The following is a 12586-nucleotide window of genomic DNA, read 5'->3' as shown; positions in this document are numbered from 1 at the left end:
TTTGTGTTTCGAAACATCTCCACGAAAATATATTATTTCTTTCATCCCCACTCTTCGGTTTTCCAAATCGCATAACCTGTCAGTTAGTTAGTTCCGATTGGTGTTGTTCTAAACGCGGACGCTAAGAGGCGCTCCAGCGCAGCTTCGCGAGAATTACCCGCTGCTCTGGAATCGACTGCACGTCTATCCACAGAGAAGAGTGACTAAAACCATGTGCAACCAAGAACTCTTAACTGAAAGGATAACCTGCTCGTGGTGCAGATATGATTCCTGTGGTGGATTACTTCTGGGTTGCAATGACTCCAACGGATTATGCTGATTGACTCCCCCCCCCCCCCGATGTCTTCAATTTCACTGTTTCTCAATACTTGTAAATTATTTAGCATAGTAAGCAAATCATTTATTTTGGACGTTGACAAATGTGAAATATTTGTGTTTAAAATGTATTGAACAATGTCGGTTGGATCGGCAAATTTGCGCATCCATACATATAAACAGGTTACCTATACTGCTGAAATTTGGAATCCAAATTGCGATGTTGCTGTTTTGGAATGTCTTAAACCGCAGACAATGTAATGGCATGTCTACATTACTGGAAATGAACAAGAAATAGCATATTTAACCCAACACATTTATATCCCGAACTATCAATTTCCATCCACCGAGTATTTTTGCATTCACACTCTGGCGATTTCTATTAAACTTCTTAAAACAGTTTGCTCTCCCAGGAAGATTTCCCCGCTTCATTTGATTTAGTGAGACAATAGTATTCACACAATTTAAACTTATAATAATCCTCAAGGCTTCAATCTTAAAAAAACCCCTCAAAAACCAATAGAAAAATTATCTATTAAATTTCAATGGGAATGACAGAATATGATATTCAATGCAGAATTGTACACATTTATTGCATTAAAAACGCTGCTTTACAACCTGCAGTGAGAATCGACTCTCTTTCGTATACTTCTGTGGCTACAGTTGTAGTGATCGAGGTATTTTAAAATTGGGCGCAGTCACGTCGCAGTCTCGAAATAGAACCGGGGTGATAAACCGTAACTTTGCAAAGTTGTTTTAAAATATCTGCAAACTTAAGTCGGCAGGAGAGGCCCTGTCTGGTTACCGGTCTGTCAGTGCGGAGCTGTCTCGGCTGGGAGTCCGTTCGAGGAAAGGGGCGCTGCTTGTAGTTGACGTGACGTCAGGGAGCTTTCCTAGACTCGGGTATAGTGTTGCCGGGAGTTGGTCGACGCCGTTCTGCGAGGTTCTCTCTCTCACCACACACATGCCCCCGTTCTCCGCCGCCTTGCCGTCGCCTTGGGCTGGTGCCGCCGCGCCGCGTTGCAAGTGAGCGATGAGCAGAGCGGTGCCTCAGGGCTGAGCCCAGTGTGCTACTCCCAGACCCAAAAGGGTCTCGCACGGAAAGGATTTTGCCCAGACCATGGCTGTCCGCGACAGCATCCTCCCCATCAGCGAGATGCCGGGCACCTCGTTCCCCGAGGTGGTGGAGCTGAACGTGGGAGGACAGGTGTATGTGACCAAGCACAACACCCTGGTCAGCGTGTCCGACTCCCTCCTGGCCAACCTCTTCTCCAGCAGCAACGTCAAGGTCCTTCCCAGGGACAACAGGGGCCGGTATTTCCTGGACCGGGACGGTTTCCTCTTCAGGTACATCCTGGATTATCTGAGGGATAAACAGCTGGTGCTGCCCGAGCACTTCCCGGAGAAGGAGAGGTTGCTCAGGGAAGCTGAGCACTTTCAGCTGGGCGAGCTGATCAGAGTCCTGGCCCCCAAGGTCACGGTCAAGCAGAGCTCGGTGGCAGACGAGGCAGTACACAGCGACGCCGAGGAGAACTCGCAGGGGAGCGAGCTGGTGGCCAAGGGTGTCCCGTACTCCGGCGGGGCGGATAAGAAGGCTGGCTTCATCACCCTCGGCTACCGCGGCTCCTACACCCTAGTCCGGGACAGTCAGGCGGACGCCAAGTTCCGCAGGGTGGCCAGGATCATGGTGTGTGGGCGCATCGCCCTGGCCAAGGAGGTGTTCGGGGATACCCTGAACGAGAGCCGGGACCCCGACCGTCCCCCTGAAAAGTATACGTCCAGGTTTTACTTGAAGTTTACATACCTGGAGCAAGCGTTCGACCGGCTGTCGGAAACGGGCTTCCACATGGTGGCTTGTAACTCCACGGGCACGGCCACCTTCATCAATCAGTACAGGGACGACAAGATGTGGAGCAGCTACACAGAGTACATTTTCTACCGTGAGTTACAACCTTTGCGTTGCGGTTTTCCATTTATTTAACCGCGGCATCTTACTGAACACCCGTAGGTCGAAACACCGAGTGATACCGCACCGGAACGAACCCTTCACCCCGTCTCCTCAATGCCGACCAAGTTGCCCACATAAGCGAGTCCCATTTGCTCCCGTTTGCCCCATATCCCTCTATGCTTTTCCTATCCGTGTATTTATACAAATATCTCAGCTTCCTTCTCTGGCAATGTGTTCCATTCATCCTTTGCATGAACTTGCTGCCCAAGGTTCCTTTTAAATCTATCCCCGCTCATCTTAAACTCGTGCGCTCCAGTTTTTGGTTTCTTTTCCCTGAGAAATAGGCTATGTTCATTCACCTTATTTAACCCTCTCCCCATAATCGTCTCCTACGTTTCAAAGAATAAAGTCCCAGCCTTATATAAACGGACCCTCCATTCCTGCTTACAGGCTCGTACATCTTATTTGCACTCTTTCCAGCTTATTGATGTCTTCTCTAACACTGTACACAGTGCTGCAAGTGCAGCCTCACTAACGACGTGTACAGTACTAATATAGAACATGTTCTCACCAAGCCACATTATCAGCGGGAGCGCAGTTATTGATAGTTATTCCACAACCCCCTCCCCCTATTGCACCTGAAACTCATTTCCGACGCTTGTGCAGTTCGGACCACAGTAAATCACAGGCAGCAGTTCTCGCTTCCTTGGCCTTTTGAGTCAATTCATTCATTCAGCCAAAAATCTCCGCAAGGGTTCACTTCAGAAAATTATACAGAACTTCCTGATCTTCAGCTTCGGCTGAGGCGTGATAAGCAACAAAAATCTTTGGAAATGGGCGAATCTCTCGGTTGTTACAGAAAGGGGCCACACATTGATAGGCAGAAGTAAGGGCGGATCTCTCCTCTGTTCCCCAGCATTAGTACTTTTAATTAGTTGGGGAAGAGTTCGTCAAATTTCTAAACTTCAATCGCGTTGTTATTGTATGCAGAAACCTAGTTACCTCTAGTTAGGAGCTTACCTCTGCAGAAACTGGCGGCAGTCGATCGATACCAATAATTCTGGACTTCAGACATTGATTTGATTAGTTTCATTGTAAATCGAATTTTGAGGTGATGAAGGGCCTCGGACTGAAGCGTCCCTCATGAGGCGCTGCCCAACATGCTGCGTTCCTCCAGCATTTTGCCTGTGCAACTAATACAGATTAGAGGGTGCGAAATCTTCGCAGGAGTTTAGACACATTTACCGGCAGGTTTAGAGAGAGGTTAAATAAGTTTGGACAGAAATGTTTCTCTGAATCTCCCGCCTTAGATTGGACAAGAGGGTACAGCACAACCTCTGGGACGTCGGTACAAACATTAAGGGAGTGTCTTGCGAATGAATCACTAATCTTTGCCAGGAAATTTCATTCCAATCAGAGACCAATAGTGAACAAAACTAACACTTTGAATAGATTAGTGTATTTATAGAATCGGAAGACCCTAATGCGGGTTATCTTACCAGTCCGTTTTTGCAGAGTAGCAGCAGTCACTGCCTTTCTGTTTGTTTTTATTCAATTCAAGTGTAGTTTTTTTAAACCGGGTGATTTATTCGCGCCGTCCTCACAGGGCGCACGATGAATACGCTTCTAATAGCGTCGAATTCCTTACTGCCGACAATAAGCAGTTGCCAAGTTAATTACAATCATGCAGGCAATTGCAAATAAACAAATCAGTCAAGCATGCAATCCGATAAACTCCCTGTTTGTTCTGTACATATGTGTATACCCGACATACAAGGGTAGCTGACGGGCCTCATACCCAAGTTGGATATGGTCATGCTGTTCTCGCAAGCGAAGTCAGCTCCAGCTGATTGGGCGGATGAGATCCAACGGCCAGGAAGGCGGTTCTACATCGCTCTGGGGAGAACGAAGGGCAAAGCGAGCCACGGAAGAAGTCATGGTCATGCAGTGCACTCAAGGAAGACGCCAGTTTTGACAAACACTGGACCTGAACTTCCGAAGTCGAGAGAGTGGAACGACCCAGTGACATTTCCACTTTAAAAACTCCCCAGCTCAGATACTACGGACAGCCATCATACCCAATATATGAGAGAACAAGGGGCAGGACTCCATGTGGATTGTGGAAAATCGCAAATCTGAAATGAAGCGATACCGTGACTTTGCCTCACTACTTGTATTTAAATTAGCTGTAGGAAATGTTAAGGTAATGATAATAACCAAACAATGATGCAGTTGATAATAAATCGGAAATAAAATCAGAGAAATCAGGAAGGAGTTACAAGAGCCATAGGGCCAATACCACCAGGTTCAGGAGCAGTTATTACCCCTCAACAGCAGGCTCGTGAACCAAAGGGGATAACTTCTCTCACCTTCGCTCAACCCAACCCTGAAGTGTACTAGTAACCTATGGACTCACTTTCAAGGCCTCTTAATCTCATCTTCTCCATATTTATTACTTACTTATTATTACTAATTTTGTTTTTTTATTTGCACAGTTCGTTGCCTTTGTACATTAGTTGAGTGTCTTGTGTGTGGTTTTTCATTGATTATTTGCATTTACTGTGAATGTCCACAAGAAAGTAATTCTCAGGGTTCTATATGGTTACTTTGATGATAAATTTATTGTGAATTTGACTTTGACTTCAATAGGTTAATCAGTATCAGAAATGAAAGGTGTTTGAAACTAACAATTTCGGGTGTAAATTCAATCATCAGTTACAGAGGGAGCTCTATTCCACGTTTATCAACCGATCTGATCACCAACCCTCATTTTTTTACCATTTTATCATATAGTCAGTGTTCCATTTGTGCTCTCCTCCAGTTACCTTTGTGAAGATGTTGTCCTACATTTCTAAGCTTTTTGTTGTTGTCTCTTTTTATTGCCTAGATCCTAGATTTAAAAAAATCAACACACACAAAATGCTAGTAGAACACAGCAGGCTAGGCAGCATCTGCAGGGAGAAGCGCTGTCGACATTTCGGGCTGAGACCCTTTGTCAGGACTAACCAAAAGGAAAGATAGTAAGAGAATTGAAAGTAGTTGGGGAGGGGAAATGCTAAATGATAGGAAAAGACCGGAGGGGGTGGGATGAAGCTAAGAGCTGGAAAGGTGATTGGTGAAAGTGATACAGAGCTGGAGAAGGGAAAGGATCATGGAACGGGAGGCCTCAGGAGAAAGAAAGTGGGGGGGGGGGAACACCAGAGGGGGATGGAGAACAGACAAACAACTAAATATGTCAGGGATGGGATAAGAAGGGAAGGAGGGGCATTAACGGAAGTTAGAGAAGTCAGTGTTCATGCCATCAGGTTGGAGGCTACCCAGCCGGTATATAAGGTGCTGTTCCTCCAATCTGAGTTTGGATTCATTTTGACAATAGAGGAGGCCATGGATAAACATATCAGAATGGGAATGGGACGTGGAATTAAAATGTGTGGCCACTGGGAGATCCTGCTTTTTCTGGCGGACCGAGCGTAGGTGTTCAGCGAAACGGTCTCCCAGTCTGCGTCGGGTCTCACCAATATATAAAAGGCCACACCAGGAGCACCGGACACAGTATACCCCACCAGCTGACTCACAGGTGAAGTGTCACCTCACCTGGAAGGACTGTCTGGGGCCCTGAATGGTGGTGAGGGAGGAAGTGTAAGGGCAGGTGTAGCACTTGTTCCATTTACAAGGATAAGTGCCAGGAGGGAGATCGGTGGGAAGAGATGGGGGGGACGAGTGGACAAGGGAGTCACGTAGGGAGCGATCCCTGCGAAAAGCAGGAAGAGGGGATTTTTATTATTATTTATCCAGCTATTTGATCTTTGGAGAAGTCTTTTACAATCAGCTTTACTTTTCATCTTTAGTTGTTTTAAAGTAATTTGGTTTTAAGGGAAGAAACTGTTGTGAGTTTGGGGAAATGATTCTGGTTTGTTAGTAACTTTATATTCATTTGGAACTTTGTTCCGGGAAGCCTCTTACCTAGACATGCACTCCCCGAGGGAACAATGAGCTCTCTTCTTTTATTTATATCTCAGAATAGATCATGATATAACATTTCAAATGATAATGTTTATTACCCACTGTAATTCAGGCTAGTTACTCTTCTAGATATTCATATTCCGGTTGTAATTGTTGTGATCATGACTTTCATGTTAAAACCTCTTCTGAACTCCAAACAATATCCTTTTTGCTATTATAATTATTGTAAATTATAACTGGTAAGAAACTCTAGTCTAGAGATGATTGCTCATGTAAAACCTACTGCAATGGTAGGGCATTCCCTTATCCACTTCTAAAATAGCAGTAAGGGTAATAGATTTAAATGTCTTTATGCTAATATCAAAAATGGTGATTCTAACAAGTCTAGTACTAGATTGAATTGAAAGAAATGCAAAACATTGTACATAATTTTTCATATCAGAGGCAATGTAAATCAAGAGGTGGAGACGGTATCAGTAGAAATTCCAAACATGAGGCAGAGAAGGAGAATGGGGAAAAGCAGGACACAATTCAATACTAAAACAACATATTATCACTCATTCATCTTCCTTTACTGTCTTTCTGCCAAGACTTTCTTTGGGATCATGCAACAGATAATCAAAATAAGTAAATTGCATATATAATGTGTAACTTCATTAACATAAACTGTTGTAAACAATAAGGAATTATATGAGAAATCTTACTGCTGAATGCTTGTTTTTGGATTTAGTTGGAACCAATAAAATCCAGCGACAAAATTTTTAACCTGTAAAGTAATATGCTAAAATTTTACACTGAACATTATATTTTAAGAAAATGTACTTTGTTTGCATATTTATACAATCATTAACTCATGAGAAACTGCACAGTTAACCTCAATTATGAAAAATACCCTGAAATTTAAAACATTCATTCCAAATTAATTATGATAAAAGTTATTGTTCTGGTCAAATTTGCAAACCTAGTTAACAATATTGTCTATCAATAGACTCAATTAGATCCAGAACTTTAACTTAAAAACTCTGTTTTTGTTTATATGTACCTTTGATAATCTACCAAAAATTCATCTATCGTATCTCTTTGGAAACCACTTCTCCCATGTCTGTTGGAGTGTGAAACTGGGGCAGATCTGATAGGCCTGGCAATATGTTTATCATACCTCATACTTAATTTAAATTTACAAGTTTTGGCAATTAAAGGGCTGCTCTTTCACCTACTCTTCAAATTCAGGCTTAGCAATGTGAAGTATGTTGTTGATGAATCCAACTGTTTCCTTCTCAGTGTCCTGTGAGCTAATATTCATTGTACAGAAAATTTCATTAATTAATATACATTTTTCTTGTAATTTACCACACTGCACTGTTTCCATTGAAGAGCTTTTCTGTGGATTGAGATGTCTCCAGAAGAGCTGCTTAGGATTCAGTAAACATTAGAACTTGCTAAGTCCCATGATAGTTTACATTTGTATCCATTTCCTCATGATAATGTGTTGGTGATGTAAACTTCTTCACTGTCTCATCTATCACTTCAGCCAAGCCACAATGATAAATTGTATTAAGGTAACAATGGAATTAATTTTGATAATTAACAGAGGTCTAGTAGGGTTTTGTGTGAAATTCCATTGTCAGCAAAATCTCAGCAATGGTGAGAAAATGTGTAGGATGCCACTGTAGCTTTTCATCCGGGTGTGTGCTTACATTTCCTGAGGCTAAATAGGAATAGTGGAACCTCAAGATAATTTCCTTTTGTTTTATTATTTTTCCATTCCAGTAGGACTTGTTTGTTTTCTATCTTGTGTTCTGGGCAATATCTATCCCCTAAACAACCACTAAAACCAGCATATATGGTCATTATCTTGTTTCCTATTGCGAGACTTTGATGAGCACTTTTCTGTTTGACTTCTTAACTACTCTTAAGAAGCATATGACTACATGTAAAACTCATTAGCATGTTTGGTGGACAAAAATAGCACTATTTCATTGAAAATGTGTTCTATTTTCAGGAACTTTTTAATGAAACAGTGTTTTAAATAGCATTTTGATCATTTATATAGATTGAAATCCAACATTATTCAAAGAGGAACATAATAAATAAGAGCAAGAGTTGGCCAAGAGGGCCCTTAAGTCCTCTGCCATTCAATACAATCATGGCTGATCTAATCTTTAGCATTAGTTTCATTTTCGTCCTGGTCTTGTAATCTTGGGTTTCCTTGGAGTCTAAAGCATATCTATTTCAGCCTTGAAAATATTCAACAATAGATCCACATACTTCTCTAGTAAAGAATTCAGAATTCAGAATCAGAATTAGAATCAGGTATATTTCCACTGATATAAGCCATGAAATTTGTTGTTTAAAGGCAAGAAAATCTGCAGATACTGGAAATCCAAGCAACACACACAAGATGCTGGAGGAACTCAGCAGACCAGGCAGCATTAACGGAAAAGAGTAAACAGTTGACATTTCGGGCTGAGACCCTTCATCAGGACTGGAAAAAAAGATGAGAAGTTAGCACAAGAAGGTGGGGGGAGGGGAGGAAGAAGGACAAGGTAGTAGGTGATAGGTGAAAGCGGGAGAGGGGGAGGGGTGAAGTAAAGAGCTGGGAAGTGATAGGTGAAAGGGCTGGAGAAAGGGAAGTCTGATAGGAGAGGGTAGAAAACCATAGTAGGAAGTGAAGGGGGAGGAACACCAGAGGGAAGTGATGGGCAGCTAAGGAGATAAGGTGATAGAGGGAAACAGGAATAGGGGAATGGTGAAATTGGTGGGTGGGGCAATTACCTGAAGTTTGAGAAGTTGATGTTCCTGCCATCCGGTTGGAGGCTACCAAGATGGAATATAAGGTGTTGCTCCTCAAACCTGAGTGTGGTCTCATCACAGCAGTAGAGGAGGCCATGGACTGTCATGTTGGAATTGGAATGGGAAGTGCAATTGAAATGGGTGGCCTCCAGGAGATCCCACTTTTTCTGGCAGGTGCTCAGTGAAGCGGTTTCCCAGTCTACATCGGGTCTCACCGAGGTACAGGAGGTCACACCAGGAGTGCTGGCTACAGTAGATGATCTCAACAGACTCACAGCTGAAGTGTTGCCTCACCTGGAAGGACTGTTTAGGGACCTGAATGGTAGTGAGGGAAGAGATGTAGGGACAGGTATTGGCAGTAGTACAGTGCAGGCATAACAAATTACTCTGTTAGAAATATTCATTCCAAATATTTACAGCAGAAGTTACCCCTCATTTCACTCAGAAATGGTTAAACAACAGACAGAGCATTAACCACACACCTACTCTGTCAAGTCATTGCAGAGTCATCTAAGCTTCCAGGAGGTCATTTTCATTCTTTTATACTCCCGAGAATGTAGGCTCATTCCACTCGTTCCTTCATTTCAAGAAATGAGTGAACCTTTGCCACACTTTCACTCAGCTTGTCAATGTAATGCTGTAAAATTTCTAACATAATTCCAAATACTATCCTCATATTAATATGTCATTCAGCAGCATGATTATGACAGATTGCAATGTTGCTCTGTGCTGCCATGCAATGTGGCTTCCCACAAACTTTTCCTCTGTGTTTGACAGTAAGAATGGAACCAAGCCAACTCTCCAAGGACAATCCTTTAGCCAATGTTCTTGCTTCCTGTATATAAAAACAAATGGTAAAGAACTGAAATAAGAGAGACTGGAATATAGGCGGCTAATGACGCATTTTGAAGTGCATTATTGCTATCATGTAAGGAACACAGCAACAAATCTGTACACAGCAAGGTTCCAGAAACAATATCCAGTCACACAAAATTCATAACATTACTCACAAGAACATAGAAGTGCCATAAATAAAAGATGGCTTTCACTGAGACCCTTGCATAACAAAATCTGTACGTACAAAATCTGATTATGATTTATTACACGCTGTAAAGAAAACTTCCAGAATTATTCAACTAATATTCTAATAGCAATACACATAGCATATTATGAGAATTATAGAAATTTAGTAAATGAGGGGAAACAAATTAAAAATTCTAGCTTACATGTACTTAAACATGAATGGATGAAAACATTGTATGTATTCAGCATTTTACATGATCACTGGATTTCATGTGTACATATGCTCTACAACAACTTCACAGTGAAAGATATGAAAATAATGCCAAAAAATTGAGGGAAGAGGAATTTCTATCATTATCTTTAACGTTATTAATGGGAAAATATGGACATAAATGAAAATCTATAGGACCTGATGGTTTTCATCCTAGGATCCTCAAACAAGCAACTTTAGAAAAAGTGGATTACCCTTCCAAAGATCCTCAGCTTATAGAGAAACAAGGATCTTTGGAAAAGTGCCAATGCAATAGCTTGATTCGGAAAGGGTGGAGGACATACTCAAGTAATTTATGGCTCGTTAGCTATAATCAGAAAAATAGTCAATTATTAAGAATTAATAATGAAATATTTGGAATGTTAGAATCTGATTAATCATGGTCAGCATGGCTTCATAAAGTGAATACCATGTTCCATAAAGTTGGTAGAGTTGTTTGAGGAGCTACCAGGAAGGAGACAGATTAATCAGTAGTTGTGAAATACTTGGACATTCAGATGATATGCAGTAAGGTGCCACACAAAGGTTACTTTGCAGGATAAAACCATGTAGTGTGGGAGGTAATATATGATGCATCATCAATAACTCTCGGAGATGGGAGGTGAATGATAGGCTTTTATTGGCTGCATGAGCCCACGATCAGCAGCAAGAGACTACCACACAACATCCTGGAGACTGAGGGAGGAGCAGTGCCTCCAATTGCCTTTATACAGGGGTCTGTGGGAGGAGCCACCGGAGCAGTCAGCAGAGGGGCATGTCCAGACAGGTATATGTAGTTCACCACAATATATTAACCAGGATCGATAATTGGCCAACTAGAAGGAAGCTGCAAGTACGGATGAGGGCTCCACTTTCAGATTGATAACTGCAACCAATAGAGCACCACAGGGATTAGTGCAGGGACCACACTTGCCTACAATAAATATTCATGATTTAGAGGAAGGAACTGAATGCAGGAGAATCTTACTGCACAAAGCACTAATGAAGACGCATTCAGACCACTGTGTATGGTAGAAATATATTTTTTTAAAGCAAGATATATTTTCATTGGAGTAAGTTTAGAGAAAGTTCATCAGGATGATCTTGGATAAGTGGGATTGTCTTATGAAGAAAAGTTGAGAAAAGGTGGATTTTTATTCACTGTGGGATTCAATGGCTATGTGGGGATGACATAAAAGTGGGAATTTCAGGAAAGTTAGGTCAACTATGCTTTAGGAGGTTTGAGGAATAAGTACAAGGTCTGCACACAGGCTGTGAGCAGTGTCTAACCTGGAGGACCTGTGATACAGCAGTCTTACATCCTCTTAGCCAATGATGTCCTTTAGAGATTCATCACAACCAAGCAGAACGCTAGCTCTACATTGTAGGGATAGAATCATTGCATGTCATATAAAGCATAGGTTTGTTATCTTTCTGACCTTGATTGTGTTATAATTATGGCCACTCGTTGCTGTTAAAGGCCAAAATCATTTTTGTCAATGTTCCTTATTTGCATTATATGATTATCGGTGATATGTGCTTGGCGCCATGCAACAGACTTGCTTTGTAATACTCTGCTGCTATCTCCAGAATGTTATTAATTACTTAAAAGCAGTAAAATATAAAAACAGTTATGATCCACAATGAAAACTAGAGTAACAATGAATCTAGTTCAGTTAGGCTAGGTTGATGGGTTAGCCTGGTTCATCATCCCAAAACATTGACTGTTTATTCATTGCCAAGCATGCCGCCTGACCTGCAGAGTTCCTCCAGCATTTTATGCATGTTGCTCTAAAACTAGCTCGTTTAGGTAGGAAATAATCACTTCAGAATGTTCTGGGTCTTAATTGTTATCCAAATTTCTTCATGGCTTAAAAAAAGACAGAAAACTGATGTGGTACATAGTAAAATTTTCACCTTATGATCACTTATTATTAGTATAAAATATTAAAGAACAATTTATTCTAGTTATTACAGAGATAAATTAGTTATTCAAAGTAGTTTGTTAAAAAATTAGTATTTCTGCATCAGTTTCATTTAGAAACCCCCTGATGCTTTGGTTTCTGTTATTGTACTTCTGGTCCATACATTAGACAATTAACTGGACTGCTCTATAGGGCAGTCATCCTTCCTCCATTATTGTATTGAGGTGAATCTTGGATCACCCACTGCAGACATCTGAAAGCCCTGGAACAATTCCACCAAAGAACCTTAGGAAAGATTTTGAGGATCAGCTGGAAGGACAGGCACACTAATACCAGCGTGAACAGCATTTCCACCATAATAAAGCAACA

At 41.6% G+C, this 12586-nt stretch overlaps 1 protein-coding gene across 1 annotated transcript in view; it reads left to right on the top strand.

The window, feature by feature from the left end:
• Window positions 1-979: 979 nt before the first annotated feature.
• The window catches only part of LOC132404720 (BTB/POZ domain-containing protein KCTD8-like), a 192574-nt gene continuing 180967 nt past the window's right edge, over window positions 980-12586 (top strand). Inside the window, exon 1 of the mRNA XM_059989119.1 lies at window positions 980-2255. Coding sequence (XP_059845102.1) covers window positions 1436-2255 — 820 coding nt within the window. The 5' untranslated portion in view covers window positions 980-1435. The remainder of the gene's footprint in view (window positions 2256-12586) is intronic.

Source organism: Hypanus sabinus, chromosome 14, assembly GCF_030144855.1.
Source record: "Hypanus sabinus isolate sHypSab1 chromosome 14, sHypSab1.hap1, whole genome shotgun sequence".
Lineage (NCBI taxonomy): Eukaryota > Metazoa > Chordata > Chondrichthyes > Myliobatiformes > Dasyatidae > Hypanus > Hypanus sabinus.
This window is presented reverse-complemented; position numbering and strand designations above follow the sequence as displayed.